The sequence below is a fragment of the Gekko japonicus genome, unplaced genomic scaffold, assembly GCF_001447785.1.
Source record: "Gekko japonicus isolate JY-2015 unplaced genomic scaffold, Gekko_japonicus_V1.1 scaffold2372, whole genome shotgun sequence".
Taxonomy (NCBI): Eukaryota; Metazoa; Chordata; class Lepidosauria; order Squamata; family Gekkonidae; genus Gekko; species Gekko japonicus.
Window position 1 is genome coordinate 245,551 of NW_015159784.1, and position 18,024 is coordinate 263,574.

Here is an 18,024-nt window from a genome sequence, read left to right on the forward strand (position 1 = left end):
GGGCAAGTTTACTGAAAATGATTTTAAGATTAAAACAAAGCTTTTAAAACTTAAGCACACCTGAGTAACTCCCACTCTCACTTCTCGATTGACAGATCCTCCTACTTTTAACATCTCACCACCACTTTTTAAGAATCCAGATCCTCCTCGCAAGAAGCCCGTGGCCATAAGCTCCAAGACTTCTTCCAGCGTAGCCCGTTTCACATTCTGGCGCATTACTTCAACAACAACAACAAATTGGTAATTTAGTATAGACTGAAGAAGTATTGTTTGGGCTTGCATTATGATTTTGAGAAGTCGTATAGCAAGTCTTATTACAATTGCTTCCAAGGAGAAAATAAATGTAAAATCTTGAGATGACGTTATTGACATATTAAGATATTTAATTCATAAGGCAAATTCTGACTCATGTTGCAGAAGCCAATTCCATTGGTTGAATCATTTATCTACCTAGGCAGAATTTCAGCTACTGGTAAGAATTTAGAGGGAAACATGAAGAATTCCCTAACTATAGTTTATATATATTTAGAAGTATAGAAAGACAGTCAGCTTATGTGACCATATGATGCGGTGAAATCATCAAAGACAGGGCAATAATTTTTTATAGACAATGTAATTTTCAATACCTGCTGCTTGCTTTGGTATTAATGCTGTGGCCATAACTGTTCCCAAAAGTTTGGATACTGCAACTCGTACACCATAATTTGAGTTTTCCAGAGCCTTAAAACAAAGAGTCGCTACATTTTCTAGTTCTGTGGTCCACATAAACACGGCTTCATTTTGTAATTCCAATAGGCACTATTTAAAAAACAAAGAACGGTTGAACACTTCTAAAATGCTTCCCCACCTCTGAACACAGCTTAGCACAATTGTTATGATCGCCTGCTCAACCTATAGTTGCAGATAACCTGGCTGACATAATTACGTAATAAACTGAAATTGCTTAATAAACTCACAAATTATTTTCAGCTTCCTGAAGGTAACTAAACTCGTGTTGATACACAACTGCTATTAGCAAATCTGGGACTAGAGCCTACTACTGGATCATAAGATGGAAGTCCCAAGTTCCTTTTCACAAACACTTCAACAGTTCTCAGCAAGTTACCCCCCTTCAATATCCCAGAACTCCAAGCTCGCCCAAAAGTTTTCCCAGTTGTAGATAGCTGAAAGTAAAAAGCAAAACTAGGCCTTTTTATCATAAGTAATAAATGATCATTTTTAATCACCAATTTTTTTTAATATACAACTTAACTTTGCTTATACAAATATTCATTTTGTAAGAATCTTCCCACAGTATTGCTTATTATTACGGGAAATAAAGTATAATTGTTTAAACTTTCAGTTAATATTTTTAATTAATTTATACAGTTTTGACCAAGTGTTCTCAAAATATTTTTCTTTTTTCCCTTTTAATAATATTGTCAATCTATTCATTTCAACCACATTTAGCAGTTTAGATATAAACTCTTCCCTGTCTGGAATTTTGTCTAATTCCCAATATCTCGCGTACAATATTTTGGCGGCAGTCACACTATGTAACAGAACTGTTTTGTCTATTTTTCCAAATATATCTGTGATCATGTTCAGGAGAAACAGTTCTGGTTTCAGCGGTAAGGAAGTTAGAATAATTTCCTGTAGTATTTTTTGTATCATCAGCCAGAAGCTTTACTGCATGTCCACCACATGTGGAAGTATGTACCCACATTCTGTTTACATTTCCAACATAAATTTGATGTTGCTGTTGAGTATATGGCTAACCTAGCAGGGTACAAATACCACCTGTTTACTACATTATAGATATTTTCTTTAAAAATCGTAGATTTGGTAATTTTAATATTAGTTTCCCAAATCTTGTTCCATTTGTCCCGTTCCCAATCGTATCCTAGGTCTTTGGCCAGTTTTTACCGGTTCATCCTGCATTTTAACATCAATCAAAAAACTATATCATTTTTAATACGTTTTTCTCCCAAGTTCAGCCATATCTTATCAATATCTGTAGATTTCTTATAAAAACCTTTCTTTTCATCTTCCTTATATCTGGATATTAATTGCCATTTTTCAAACCATGTCAGTTCAATACCTTGTCTTTGCAAAGTTTCTATATTTCTTACTTTATTATTACTATCTAATAGGTTCTCATAGCAATACTTCTGTTCCAAATTACATAATGATGGTTTCATAATTGGTTCGATAGGCGAGAGCCATCTTGGAATTTTAACATAGAAACATTTAACTTCATTCCAGATTTTTAAGAGGGCGCTTCGTAATACATGTTGTTTAAAATATTTCTGTTCTAAATTATACCATATAGAGGCATGCCAGCCCATGGCAAGGTCATGACCTTCAAGTTTCAAAAGTCAGTTAACATAAGCCACTCTCTTATCCATACCATCACTATGGCTTTGTAATATGTATACCAATCTGGAAAGCCAACCCCCCCTTTCTCCTTTTTCTCTTGCATCAGTTTAAGTTTAATTCTGGGTTTCTTGTCCTGCCAAACAAACCTAGAAACAATTTTCTCTAATTCCTGGAAGAACTTTTTATTTTTAATTATGGGGATAGTTTGAAAGATGAAGATAACTCATGGTAAAACATTCATTTTTATTGTTGCTAAACGACCCAACAACAAAAGATGCAAACCTTTCCACTTTTCTAAATCTTTCTTAATCTTGATCAAAGTTTTCCTATAGTTGTCCTCATAAAGTGAACTACACCTTTAGTCATGACAATCCCTAATATTTAATACTTTTACATATTTCAATCCCAGCTCTCTCCTGTATTTGTTTGTCAGTTTATTTCGTGCAATTTTTGTTATTATCTTAGTTTTTTGAAAATTTACTTTTATACCTGCTACTCTACCATACATATTTAACTCCTGAAGCAGCTGTTCTATTGAGCTCAATGGCTCCTCTAAAATAAACACCAGATCGTCTGCATAGGCCTGCAATTTAAATTTTTCTCCTTTAATATTTAAACCTTTAATATAATCGTCTTCTCTTATTATGTCATTGAGTATTTCTAATGCGAAAATAAAAAGCAATGGGGAAAGAGGACAACCCTGTCTCGTCCCCTTCTGTATTTGGAAAGTTTGGGTGCAATCTCCATTGAAAAAGACCTTCGCTTGTTGATCATCATATATGGCTTTAATCATCCGATAGAATATGTTCCCACAATCACTAAAAAATAATCATTTTAATAAAAATTCCCAACTCAAATTATCGAACGCTTTTTCCATGTCTAAAAACAACAAAACCATCTGGTTTTCGGTATGGATTTCGTAATATTCCAACGTGTTTAGAATAATCCTAACATTATTTCTTCGTTATCTTTGGGGTAGAAACCCCGCCTGATACGGATTAATCATTTGCCTTAGTACTCTTTTCAATCTGTTGGCTATCATTGTCGTGGATAATCGGCGTTAAGTAAAGAAATAGGCCTATAATTTTTTATCTCTGTAATGTTGCTTTCCTGTTTGGGTATTAAAGTAATTAAACCTTCTTTCCAGGAGCCTGGAATTTCCCCTTTTTCAGATATATTTTGAATAACACTCTTCAATGGTATCAAAACAAGGGATGGAGTGCTATACGATGGGAGAATCTTAAAAAGATTGTAGAAAGATTTTACAAAGAACTATATGAACAGAAACAACAAAATATACAAGAAATAGATCAATTTTTAATAAATATAATAAAAGAAAATTTACTGAAGAACAGAAAAGAATTTTAAATGAACCAATTACAATGTGCGAAATAATTGAAACTATTAAAAACTCAAAGAAGAAAAAAAACTGCAGGCCCAGACGGGCTCCCGATGGAATTCTTTCAAATATTTGATAAATGATCATTTTTAATGCTTAAAGGAGAAAGAGACACATTGCTCCCCCAGTAGTACTTTATTTTTGGCAAACTGGACAAGCCTCTCTTCCTCACTGTCAGCTGCAATGTCATTACAAAAGATTAATTAGTATGAGAGTGATACAGTGACAACATAAACTGCTCTGCGGCAGCCCAAATGCTTGTTGAACACCACACAATTAAGCTGAATATAATCCCATATCTTTTAAGCATTGTCACTTCTAACAATGACTGCTGGGACAAGGAGTGCTGATCCCATCTATGGGGTCAACAACAGTGCTACACAAACCGTTCAGTACAAAAAGTTCTTCAGATAAAAGCAACCTAAGTATTTTGTTGCTATAATTTTCAGTGAATAAATCCACCTACTTTTGCTACTGCACATCGCACTGCCATAGATCTATCTGTGAGGAGAGATCGGGCATTCTTATAAATATCACGGTGGCAGGAAGCTGCAGCACCACCCAGCCCACTCAGGATTTTCTGTAAACTCATCAATATTTCACTCCGGCCCTGTGACTGGAAATTGCAGTGGGATTTTTTTTGAAAGGAGGAAAAAACAAAGCAATGATTATAAACAAGCTGTCTCATATTTTCGTAACACAGTCACATATTGATTTTCGTCTTACTTCACAATACTGGTGTTTATAACACATTGAAATGACATGCTTTACATCTTCACAATGCATATTATTCTCTTACCATCACATCATTGATGGTTCTCAGATATTGGCACACTTTAGGGAGGATGGATCAAGAATAAGCATCCAGTTTATGTGAGCGAACAAGAGCCCAAATTTTGTTCTGTGGCAGAAAGCCACAGGAATGGGATCACAGCAGAAACTACCATCCCCTTCCTCTATTACAATTCTTCAGCCCTGCATGAAACCACTAAAGGACAATTCTGCTCCAGCTGCACATGGTAACACTGAGGCTGATATGGTGCCAACTTCTGCCAGCATTACAGCTACAGGATAGGGAGAATCTGTCCATAGGCTTTGCTGGTAGTCCTTGAGGAGAGGCAAGGGAGATTACTCTAATGTTTGCCACTTCAGACAGCATTTTTAAACATCAACAATAATAACCTGACTACAGCACCATAGAAGTTTTGTCTAACTTGTAAGCTATGTACAGTGGCGATTAATTAGTTAAATTATGTGTGAACTACTGTTCCAGCCTATACAAACCTTCACCATTTGTGGATCTGACTCACAATTTCACTTATTCAGGGTCTGTATTTTGATCATATAACACCATCTCCAGCTTGTTTTTATCACAATTGCATGCTCTTTGTAATCATTAAATGGGTAAATTTTGTGGGAACTTTGGCCTCTTTGCTACTGGGAGGCAGCAGATCCCCGCCTCCCAGTTTACATGGATTTCATAATTCACTGTAACCCTGAGAATGGATCACCCACAAATGGCAATGGTATACTGTACAGTAATGCTTTCTTTATATTAATATTTTGTGTGCTTATTAATATTTATGAATGCTTACTAATAACATAAGAAGATTGTTACTCATTTGCTTCCTGTTGATTGGTTTAAAATATAACACCTTTCAACTATGAAAGTAATTCCATTTCAATACAGAAACATTTAATAAGCTTTAGAAAACCAACTAGGAGACTTTAGGATGCATGAGGGACACAACCAATCACTTTGGAAACATGCAGAGCTACCAGAAAATGCACACAGAGTCATTGCTTATACAGTTCCATGCAGACAGTGTACGCAGCAAATTTCTGTAAAGCCAACAGCATTTTTCTGAAGCTGCTCAACCATTGTGGAAAAATAAGGCAGCCATTCAAAGAACACAATATCAGTTTACACATCTAGGTGACAACCCAGTATGCTTTCCTAGAAGTTACCTGGGGACAGCCACATTATAAGGAAACTCAAAGTGGCAATATGATAATTAGTTACACAGGGAACAACAGGGAAACTGCCAATTGACACGGGAACATTTGTTTGGATCGACCAGAACATTTCAAAGCCAATGGCAGCAGCATGACAGGGCTTTGTCACAACTTCTACCAGCTAAACATGGAAGGACAATGAAAACACATGCAGAGCTTTTAGAACATTCCATATACTCACCTCAGCACTTTTCAGAGACTTTAAGAGGTTGTTAACTGTTTCTGGAAAAGAACTGCCAAGCATTCTCCCCATTTTTTCATAAAATGCTCCAACACATGCCACAGCAGTGCTGCAAAAAAGGTTCACCAAGTAAATGTGAACTTCAGACCAAAAGCTAAACACTGGCTACCTCTTGTTGAATACTTTATATAGCACACTGAGTTTCATGAGAATCTCTGGATTCCTAGCTTTCATTTTGGATACAGACAATTTTTTGGTATTTTTTAATATGTGTGTGCGCGTGTGACTTTGTGTGCACCTGGAAGTCATGGCGACCTCTGGTGACTGACTATGTGTGCAAACCTGGAAGTCATGGTGACCTCTGTAGACTGACCCCTACTGGGGGCCTGGAGGATATTCAGAGAGGTGGCTGAATAAGCCTGCCCCCACCTCCCGTCTCTGGTATTTCAAGGAGGTCTCCCATCAAAGTACTTCCCAAAGTCGACCCTGCTTAGCTTCCAAGATCTGATGAGATAGGGTTTGCCTGGGCTAGCAATTTATCAGTGAGGCAGCGATTATCAGTGAGGAATCATCACACACACCAAGCTCTAGTGCATTTTTCAACTCTCATGATTTCCAGGTACTTATATTAATTCCTGATGCAACGAACATGAGATTAAGCAAACTCCAGAGTACAACGGAAGACAGGAGGGCCTGGCGTGATGTGGTCCATGGGGTCGCGAGGAGTCAGACTCGACTGTGCGACTGAAGAACAACAACAAATATTAATTCCTGCCCCTTAATAGGCTCACATTTTAAAATGTATTTTGAAGTATACCATGAACACCAACTGCAATTTGACATATCCAGAGAGTATTTTGCAAGCAATTATGAAATAATGAATGAATTGCAGCCTTCTGTGATTTCAAAACACTGTCCCCAACAAAATAAAAGCACATCAGAAGAACACTAACATAAAAACTATGCAATCTAATACTAAAAGAAGAAAATTTACTGTGCCATCCTAAGCAGAATTACTTCAGTAGACTCAGAAGAGAGTAATTCTGCTTAAGATGGCACTGTTACTAACTGTAAGAGGCTGCTACTGAGGATACTGTTGTTGCCAGCTGGGATCCAAAGCATGCTGCGGAGGCACTTTTCTGCAGCCTCCCTTGAATTCTGCCAGGCAGCAAAAAAGGAGACCCACAATCATGTCATCCTATCATTTATCACTGCATACATTACCCAGAAAATTCTAAATTATATCACACTCCAAGGAAGAACCATCAAAAGCAGCAAGCTACCTCCTGAGGTATATGTGTTCTCAGAAGTTAATACTTTGACCAAGACCACTTTTGTCTATTAATAAAAATGTTCTTCTGTTTGCAACATATTACTTACAGTTTGGTTGGTAAGTAGGTAGAGGTATCATCTTTGCTTTTGATAATATCATTACACTTATCAAGCGTCTGAAATACAGTAAAAGTGTCTCCAATGCTATAGAGAGCAGCTAGATTTTTAGCAAGTAATTTCCGAGTGGGTGGCCCAGGAGAACTGCTGATAAGACCAGTTAACTGTTCAACAAGCTTTTTTTGCTTTTCTTTTACATCCGTCTGTCAACAAAAATATGCAAGTTTATTTATATTGGCCATCTCATCTCAAATCTTAATTATTTCAGTTAACTGATATACATGTAATGTTATTTCTAGGGCAAAAAATTCTGAGTGTCCTGTAATGAATTATCTTGTTTTTCATTAAGATAACCTCATATCTGATAGCTTATTACAGGAAACCAATAGTATCCTTATTCACCAGTATTCTTTCCCAATTGTCTTCTGACATTAAAAGAAGTACTCATAAGAACTTAAGACCATAAGAGAAGCCAATGTTGGATCAGGCCAATGGCCCATCCAGTCCAACACTCTGTCACACAGTGGCCAAAAATACCAGGTGCCATCCAGGAGGGCCAGGACACTAGAAGCCCTCCCACTGTTGCCCCATTCAGAGCACCAAGAATACAGAGCATCACTTGCCCCAGACTGAGAGTTCCTACCTATACCTTGAGGCTAATAGCCACTGATGGACCTCTGCTCCATATGTTTATCTAATTCCCTTTGAAACTGTCCATGCTTGTAGCTGCTGCCGCCACCTCCTGTGGCAGTGAATTTCATGTGTTAATCACTCTGGGTGAAGAAGTACTTCCTTTTATCTGTTCTAATCCAACTGGTCAGCAATTTCATGGAGTGCCCACGAGTTCTTGTATTTTGAGAAAGGGAGAAAAGCACTTCTTTCTCTTACCTGCTCTATCCAATGCCTAATCTTGTAAACCTCAATCATGTCACCCCTCAGTCGTTGTTTCTCCAAGCTAAGGAGCCCCCAAGCGCTTTAACCTTTCTTCACAGGGAAAGTGTTCCAACCCTTTTATCATTCTAGTTGCCCTATTCTGCACTTTTTCCAATGCTATAATATCCTTTCTGAGGTGTGGTGACCAGAATTGTACACAGTACTCCAAATGAGGTTGCACCATCTCTCCTTATATAAAAAAGAGTTTTCGTGTAAGACGTTCCACACGCCTTCCCAGCCTTTGGGTCCCTGGTCTGTCCCTGAGGGGGGCCAATCTCCTTGCCACATTGCTTCCCTCCGTCACCTCCCACCCACCCACAAACCCTCCGGGTGGCATCTCGCCCTCAGTCTCTGGGGAGCTGCCGCCCGGGATGGACGCTCCAGTGGCTGGACACCTCCGGGCCCCACCACCTCGCCGCCTGGCCTACGCCCGCACGGGGCCCATTGCCCCACCGGCCCACGCACCATTTCAGGCGGCCCCGACGCTGCCAGTGCTCAGCCGCCCATGGACGCTATACTGACCCCTTTCCCCGCCCCTCAAAATGGCAGTCTCACCTGGTTCTCATTTCCCTTGCAGGCGGCCTTCAGCCAACCCGCCACGCCGTGCGGAGGGCCCTCACGCCACCCACAGTCCTCCTGCTACTCCACCCCCCCGCTGGGCCAGGACCATTGCACGTGGCTGGCCTGCGAGCCAGCAGATGCCACCAGGCTTCCAGGCCGTCCAGTGGGGGAGTCAGCCAGAGGACGTTTGCCCATGCCAGGACACCACTGCGTCCCATGCCGCCGCCCCAAGGACTCGGTGGCACGTCCACGCCACGCGTGCGCAGTGATCCCGCATCCTTCTAGTGCTCGTTGTCTTCGTCCCACAACGGACCTTGCTCCTAGTCAATTTATACAGGAGCATTATGATACTGGCTGATTTGTTTTCAATTCCCTTCCTAATAATCCCCGCATAGCATTGGCCTTTTTTATTGCAGTTACACACTGTCTCAATATTTTCAGTGAGTTATCTACTCCAAGATCTCTCTCTTGGTCAATCTCTGCCAGTTCACACCCCATCAACATGTATTTATAGTTAGGATTTTTGGCTCCAATGTGAATCACTTTGCACTTGGCCACACTGAACCCCATTTGCCACTGCTTACCACCCTCTACTGAGAAAATTGCCCATTTATACTCACTCTCTGTTTCCTACTAACTAGCCAGTTTCCTATTAATTTAGCCAGTCATACAGACTCACAAAAAGACTCTTCTCACATTACTATTACGCCTGGAAAAAAAGAAACTGAAAAAACTTGAACAAGTGAGACATAACCCAATTTCATACCAATTACAATACGGTAGATTTAATGACATGGAGCTGTAGCACTGCTTAAAATTTGTATATAAGTCAGGCATTTTTTTAAAGGTTTGGAACACTCAGAATTTCTAGATCTGACCACCAGAATGGATATACAAGAGAAATTATAAAAATAACAGGCATAAAAAGTCAATTTACCTTGTTAGCAGCTACAAGTACTTTGTCAAGGAACCGCAGCCATTCAAAGATGAAAACTGGTCTCTTTGCTTCTGTAATTTGAGCCAAAGCCTCTTCATTTAATAGTAAACTGTGTGCAAGCTCCATGGCTGGCTAAGTTCTGATTCTGCTGTAGATGCACTTATTTCCTGGAATGTAAAAAGAATATATACACACACACACACACACACTATAGAACAGCACATTTTACTATTTACTGCAGTGACAACTAACACAGAAATCATGATCAGTTAACAATATTTAATTACTGCATCCCAATTTGATGAACACTTCAGACTAAACACTATGCCACAACAGCTTTGCTCATTGGAGCAGGGTCTCCGGCAGGTGCCAACCTGTAAACTGGCAAAATCAGCCCAACAACTGCCTGTCCATATGCCTTGTCTGTTGTAGTCTCCATCATATGGAATAGGCTGAGGAGGTCAGAAAGGCTCCCACGCTCCTGGCTTTCCACAAACTATGCAAAACTGAATTATTCAAGAGGGCTTTTTTATGCAAGCTATAAGGTAACACTTATTCACAAAGTTATTTGGATAAATTATTAGGAATGATAGTCAATACTACTGTATATGGCTTCCTGGTCTTACTATGTAATTTTTGCATCAATGTGGCACATTAATACTTATACTTTGCTTCAGTTCAGTTTTTTAGACTTCTGGTTGGTTGTACAACCTGAACCTTTTGTACTGTTTATTGAATACCCCGTCATGTTGACTGTATTAACTCATTCTGTGTAATCCACCTTGAGTCCAAGTGGTAACGGTGGACTACAAACAATGTAAATAAATAAATATATTTTTATTGTCTACTAACATTCATTATGATTTTCATAAAGTACATATTAAGAGAACAGTGCCGTCTGACACGAGAACAAGAAAATGGGTATTCTAGTTGCCAAATGGCTACAACTTCAAAAATATGCATATATACAATATACACAAAACTGGCTCATGTAGAGAACTACCGTAATGCATGCTGTACACAGGCCATGGGCATAACAGGAGAATATGTACCCAAGACTCAAGTCTTGGAAATCAGGAATGCATGCTTTTATTCAGCAATAATACAGGTGTGTGCTCCTCTGAGTATGTGCAGAGTACACTCACATCATTAGAAAAGCAAAGCAAACTGGCATGGGCTGCAGCTACCTAGTGGTGTAAAGTGCCATTGCATCACAGCTAGCTTATGATGATTCCCATAAGTTCCGCAGGGCCTGTAAAACGGAGCTCTTCCGCCAGGCTTTTGGAGCCGCCACCACGAACACCTCCACCACCACCAATTAATATCTACTTTGGCAGAGCCCTGCCTCGTAGGTCCCTCAAACACAGCCCGTGCCAATGACCTGAGATAGCCGCAGAAGGCCGAAGAGTCAATTGGAATATGAGGGATGTTGCTAGCACTTTATCCTGTTTGAATTTTAATGCTGTATTTATTACTGTATGTGATTTTATTATGATTGTATTATGGGAATTTTATCTGTCTGTAAGCTGCCCTGAGCTGGCCTTGGCCGGGAGGGCGGGATAAAAAATTAATTAATAATAATAATAAGGTGGGACTCATAAGGTGTCAAGGCAACAGAAGAACAGAGATGGTTCACCATTGCCTGCCTCTGTGTAACAACCCTGGACTTCCTTGGTGATGGTCCCCCATTGACAAGATCAGGTGAGCCTGGGCCAGCCAGGTCAGGGCAGCTATACACTGGCCCCAATTTCCTTATAGAGAGCTGTGGAAACAAATTCTGATGATGGGCATATCTGAACTCTCTAAAGCAGGGTTGTCACACATGCAGCTCATGCACTGGAACTAGCTCCTGCAGGGCTCAAATCCGGCCCATGAGCAACTGGCTCACTGCTGCTTCCTTCCCCGAGGCTGCTTCCACCATCACATTGCAGCTCACTTTTACCCAGCTTCCTCTCCTGCTTCCTCAAGACTCACTCTCTCTCACACACACAAGTATTTGTGTTAAAAGGAAGGGACGTGTTGAAATAAGGGGAAAGGAGAATTAAAAGGAAATTATTTTGGCTTATTCTGAAAAGTTGTTTTAAGTAGTAAATTTCTGTTTTTATTTTCTTTCAAAAAGACTCTGATTAGGAATTAGAACTCTTGGATTGGATTCCGTTGTTTAATGACTGAAAATAGATGTCTAAGTATTTAAAAATACATCTATGATTCCATATGTTCCAGTTCAACAGGTCTCCCTTTCTCCCCTTCCACCTTGCTGGCTGCCTTTCTTTACTCCCTCTTTGCTTTTTGAACTGCTTCATTATTATCACTACACTGAGTAGATTTTGCCCAGTCTGAAATCAACACATTATTTCACTTGGAGAGATCCCCCTCTCCAGTTTAAACAGATGGGGGAGGGGACCTAACAGCACAGCTTGCAATCTTTATTAGTGGAAAGGAGCAAGAGTCCAGTAGTACCTAACCAAATTTGTGACAGGGCGTGAGGTTTTGAGTTACTGCTCTGTTCTTCAGATGCAATTTGAGTCCATTCGTCCTTATAACTTGGAGAGTCGAGTGATTTCAGATGCCAAATGACAATAGCAAGCTTTGGCAATGAGACAGAAAACCTAGGTCTCAATTCAGTCCAGGGAGATGCATTGTCTTGAGCTTTATTATCAGTGGCAATTCAGCAGCCTCTCTTTCTAATCTCCCTTTGAAATTCCCTTGTAAGAGAACGGCTACTCTTAGGTCAGCAACTGAATGTCCTGGAAGGTTAAATGCTCTCCCAATGTTTTTTTAATGGTTTGATTTCTAATGCCAGATTTATGTCCATTTATTCTTTGCATCCTCCTGGACTGAATTGAGACCTAGGTTTCCTGTCTCATTACCAATGCTGGTATCTCCACATCTACTACCCTCTGCATTGCACACCTAATCCAATCAATCCTGCTATTGTCATTCACCGGCAATTGTCATTTGGAATCTGAAATAACCTATATAAAGTTTATATCTCCAGTACCTCCTGTTATATTTTATAGCACACATGTCCCAGCCCAACAAAGTGAAATGTATGTCAGATCCAGCCCTCGTAATAAATGAGTTCGACACCTCTGCTCTAAAGTGCCATCAGTCTTAAAAGACGAAGGCCTATTTCAGGGGTACATCACGTAGTTCATATGCAGGCGATCTCAGTCTCTACATAAAGACTGCCAAACAGCAGACATTTAGGAAAGAAAGAGCTTTCTCTCCCTCAGACCGAGGAGAGCGGCTACCAGCGCTGGGCGAGGGGGTCTGGCTCTGCACAACGCAGCCTGGCACTTCCGTCAGCTCTTCCTTCGAGACCTCCGCAGTGACGTCTGACGGGACAACAAAAGCCGCCCCCCAAAGCTTCCCAGTAATGAACCCTCACAGGCCAAGACATCCCACCCAGCGCAAAACCGGCACAACGCTCTCAGCTGACCCCGCTTCCCATCCGTAGGAGCCCCTACGGTTGCTCCCACCCCTTCCCCGAAGGCCACGCAAGGTCTTCTTCAGACAGCTCATCTATTGTTACCTGAGATATCTTCTTCACGCCCCAACGACCGGCCTGTTCCGACTGTTCACACGACTACAGCGCTTGGCAGAGGTAAATTCCCGACGCCATTGCACCTAACCGGGCTTCTCCATAGACACCTGAGGAAGCACCGGTTCAGGCGCAAGCGCAGACGAGACCCAGGAAGCGAGTGGGAGAGAGTGCGCGTGCGCCGTTTCTGGACTGGTCCCTTCGTTCGGCCGCCCTTATGCAAAGAGGAGAACGTTGAGCAGGTTAACTGTTCAGGTTATGGGTGGTGAGATGGGGATATAGAGAGTGTCGTTAGGTGGGAGCAATTTTCTTGGAAGCTCCGCTGGTTCCTATCGCTTTTCCTTCTGCGTGACGGAGTGAGCTCCCGTCTCTGGCCCCAGCTCCTGCCAACCTCGCAGTTCGAAAGCAAGAAATTGCAAGTAGACAAACAGGTACCGCTTCTGTGGGAAGGTAGCAGAGTTCCGTGCGCCTCGGTGTCTAGTCATGCCGACCACATGACCACGGAAACATCTTCGGACAGCGCTTGCTCTTCAGCTTGAAAACGGAGATGAGCACTGCCCTCTAGAGTCGGATTCGGCTAGCTTTCGAGCAAGGGAAACCTTTAGGATTGTCGTCTGAGTGAGAAATGGAAAGGCGAAGAGCAGTGTTTTGATTTCTGAAATGGAAAACTGCGGCTGTAGCTGTAGGCACGTTAACTTGGCAGCGTGTCCCGTTGAACTCAGTGGGGCTTATTTCCGAATAGACATGCCTAAAAGTAAGCAGCACAGTGCCGGGACTCCAATCTCCGTTTCTTGCCAGCCATGCCCTCTGACGAAATCTCCAGTTGTGTGGTGGAGGTTCAGAGGCAACGCTGGTCATGGGCATGCTGATAAGGAGGGGGCAGATGGGACTACCAGGGACTGAAAATCATATTCCAATACTTAAACAAAGCACATAAAATACAATATTTATTGGAAATTCTATTTGTCTGCATCTATTAGGTACACTAATGACAGATGAAAGCATGTATCTACATTTATATAAACCTTGGAACTGTTAAAGTGTATGTGTGTTTTAAAAATCAAAAGAAAATATCATTTGCAATGCATTCTAAAATAGCAATATATCATTCTTAGGGAAGAGGAGCATTACTAAGTATGGAGGACACAGAAGAGGATTACATGTCTGAGTCCTTTGTTAATGTTCAGTAAGTGGATTATTTTTCTAAACTTGATGTCATAATTTTCAGCACCTGTTAGGTACACTGTTGACAGTTGAAACTATTTTTTAGGACTTCTGTAGCTACATTGTAGTCATTCAGATACTCAGTGAAGGGCTGGTCAGAATTATAGTTGAGATTAGTGGTATTGTGACTGAAGACTATACTTGCACTATATGTCATTTTGTAGAACTACTTTAACAGTATCACCCTAGGAAGAGCTATACCCTTTTAAGCCCATTGACTTCAGTGAATTTAGAAGGGTGCAGTTCTACTTAGGATGGCACTATAAATCAGTGTTTGACCGTGCAATCCTAAAAACACTTTCCAGAAAATTAGCTCCAATCAAGAAATCAGATTTTTGTATATATTTACTTTGGATTGCTCTCTTAGATTTTTCCTTGGTTCACTGAAGTAGTTCTTGCTGCTGTGTTTTTCCACGCCTTGTATATAGAGATAATTGTTGTATAGTCATTTAACTGTTGTTCTTGTTTTGTCAGGACATCAGGCCCGGAATGCCCATGCTGAGGCGTGTAAAAGATACTTTTAAAAAAGAAGAAAAACAAAAAGAAGCCAACCAAAAAAGCAGGCAAAAGAGTATAAAAGAACAGGAACAAGAGCAACGGGATACTGCTTTAAACATTGCTTTGGGAAATGAGAATAAAGGCTTTGCTATGCTTCAAAAGATGGGGTACAAAAGCGGTCAACCTCTAGGCAAGAGTGGTGAGTTTGCCATCTACTTTCAAAATGTGACTGATTTTTTGCAGGAATTTTGTTTAATTCTAATGTCATGTCTGCACAAAACTAGCTTCCTAACACTGGTACAGTCATCAGAATAATGAAAATCCAACCCAGTCAAGCCCTAGTTAAAGTGGAGGCTTGAGCATATACATAAAACACACCATAAGAGTAGTCACGTTGGATCAGATCTCTGGTCCATCTAATCCACCACCCTGTTTCCAACGGTGACTAGTCAGATGCCAATAGTCAGCTCAGAAGCATCCCTAATGTGCTGATTGCTCCCCAGCATCTGATATGCATCATTTTATAGACTGCTATCATATCCTCCCTCAGATTTTGAGTCCAGTGGCACCTTTAAGACCAACAAAAGTTTATTCAAGGCATGAGCTTTCGTGTGCATGCACACTTCAGATCCCTCAATTGTTGTTTTTTCCTTCACATCATAAAGTGGGCACTCCAACCCTATCGTTATGTTGGTTGATGTTTTTTGCATTTTTTCCAGCATTTCAGTGTACTTTTTGAAAGGCGGCAACCAGTATTATAGATAATATTCTAAATGTGGCTACACTAGAGTCTTGTGTAAGGGCATCAGTATACTATCAGTTCTATTCTTTTTCTCTTTTCTTTTCTTTTTATTGCTGCTGCATACTGAGGTGATATTTTCAATGAGCTCTCTCCACTGCAACACCAAAACTCTTTTGCTTGGCCTGTTCACCAGCTCAGACCCCAGCAGTATACATCTTGCCCCAACATGCATCAACCTGCACATACTTTCGTAGAATTTCTCCAGCCATTCTGTTGCCTGTCCCCAGTTTGAAGAGGCCATTTTGGAGTGCCTCATAATCCCCCTGAATTTTCACCACCCTGAACAATTTAGTGTCATCTGCAAACTTTGCTGTCTCTCGGTTTACCCCCATTTCCAGACTTTATGTATTAGTCTTTGACCCTTAGAAATCTTTACTTCTGCCTGAGGGGGAAAGGAAACCATGATTTTGTATACTATCAAAGCTAGATAAATGTTTTCTAGTAGAACTGGTATACTGCAGGAGTAGAACGCTATACCAAATACGTGGCCTCTTGTGGCAAGGGAGAGCCTACAAAACATTACATAGCACACTGCAGAATCATAAAAACATAATTCTGGAAAAAGTAGCTGAGTAGAAAAGCAAATCATGTGAACCATTGTGTATTTATTAAATGTTACATCAGTTGTAGAAAAAGTTTGGAACTAAGCAAGTTAATGAAAGACCATTTCATAATGGAGATCATTTGGAACAGTGCTTCAAATGTTGGGTTTAGACTAAGCAGAGCCATGGGGCTCACTAGATAGCCTTGATATATCATTAGTTCTTGATCTATTCTGCCTCACAGGCTTATTCTAGAAATAAAATGAAGTAATCCCAAGTAAACAATTCAGAGTTTGTTGGAAGAAGTAGGAATACAAGTCTGTCTGATGTTTGTCATCTACTGTGGCTACTCTTTTTTAATGGACTGCTCTGATTTTCTTCAGGAGAAGGGATTATTGAGCCTATTCCTTTGAACATGAACAAAGGTGTGTGTGAGAAATCTACCTCTTTTAGTTTTATTTATTTTTTCCAATTCTGAATGTGATGCTTCCCAACATGTTAACCTGATTGCTTTGAACTTCCAACAGGTAGAAGTGGGCTTGGCCATGAAGAATTGAAAAAACGAAAAGCTGAGGAGCAGATGGAAAACTACAGAAGAAAACTTCATATGCAAAAACAAACAGAAAAGCAGACAGCTGACCTTTTCAAGTAATGTGCAAGAAAACGCCATTCTCATGATTCTTTTAAAGAAACAGTTTCTTAATGCACAGGGTGCTTCATGGATGCATAGGGAGACAGCGTAACTAAACTAGAGAGTAATGCTCTGTAACCAAACAAAAAAAAAGTGCTGACTATCACATGCATCTGTTCTGAGGGTTCAAGACTGCAATCCTACATGGAATTGTTTCTGATGTTTAGGATCAGGAATAAGCATGGCGGCAAGAAAAAAACACTTATTTGTTGGTTTTGCTAAGAAAATATGAGTAAAGATGAAACTACATTTTAAGAAAACATTAATCTTCCCCCTCCATTCACAGAAAGTAGTTATCTGTCTGTATGGAAGAGACCTCTATAGATAGGTATCAGAAAAGTTATCCTAGTGGGAGGCCACCTATTTATGCATACAGCATAGAGCTGGTTGCATTCACTGTTCTTGGGCACAATGGAAGCCTTCCTGAGATTCATGGTTCCACAGTCAGTGTTCTACATGTATCTCCAAGCACACAGTGTGCAGAACATTCCTGTTTGTACTGTAACTGGCCAAGGAAGCAGGGGCCTGGAGACCACAAGGTGATGTGTGGGATGGTCTCGACTTAATGTGAAGGGTCAGATTTGTTCCATCGCAACCAATATAGCACTGATGTATGTGCATATGGCCACCTGGCAGGAAAAATAAGTGTTTTGGTAGACAACCGTGGGGCTTATGTCCATGTGCAGAGTCAAGTTGGACTGTGTGGTGGGAGGAGTTCATTGTGTTTGCATTGGTGTTGTGCTCATTGGTTTTACTCTCTAGTCATCGTATCATCAAATTCTTAAAGACCTAGCATGGTCTAAGTTACCTCTACTGTTCTTTCTTCAGTAAATGTTCTTCTCAGGTAGGACTATCTGTAGTAGTTAAATCTGTACATGCAATTTCTCCACTAATTTTGATCAAAGTAGATCCCCCCCCCCCCCCCGCCCTCGGTTGGCTTGGTCAACTG

At 40.6% G+C, this 18,024-nt stretch overlaps 2 protein-coding genes across 2 annotated transcripts in view; one reads left to right on the top strand and one right to left on the bottom strand.

Annotated features, from left to right (window-relative positions):
* HEATR5B (HEAT repeat containing 5B) overlaps positions 1-9,900 on the bottom strand; it is a 67,858-nt gene extending 57,958 nt beyond the window's left edge. The window contains exons 1-6 of the mRNA XM_015407101.1: positions 9,775-9,900; positions 7,335-7,546; positions 5,955-6,063; positions 4,224-4,373; positions 627-798; positions 61-218 (exon numbers count right to left, since the gene is read on the bottom strand). Of these exons, the coding sequence (XP_015262587.1) occupies positions 61-218; positions 627-798; positions 4,224-4,373; positions 5,955-6,063; positions 7,335-7,546; positions 9,775-9,900 (927 nt within the window). The remainder of the gene's footprint in view (positions 1-60; positions 219-626; positions 799-4,223; positions 4,374-5,954; positions 6,064-7,334; positions 7,547-9,774) is intronic.
* A 3,346-nt stretch (positions 9,901-13,246) lies between these two features.
* The window catches only part of GPATCH11 (G-patch domain containing 11), an 18,562-nt gene continuing 13,784 nt past the window's right edge, over positions 13,247-18,024 (top strand). The window contains 5 exon segments of the mRNA XM_015407111.1: positions 13,247-13,381; positions 14,434-14,508; positions 15,017-15,239; positions 16,768-16,809; positions 16,912-17,078. Coding sequence (XP_015262597.1) covers positions 14,455-14,508; positions 15,017-15,239; positions 16,768-16,809; positions 16,912-17,078 — 486 coding nt within the window. The 5' untranslated portion in view covers positions 13,247-13,381; positions 14,434-14,454.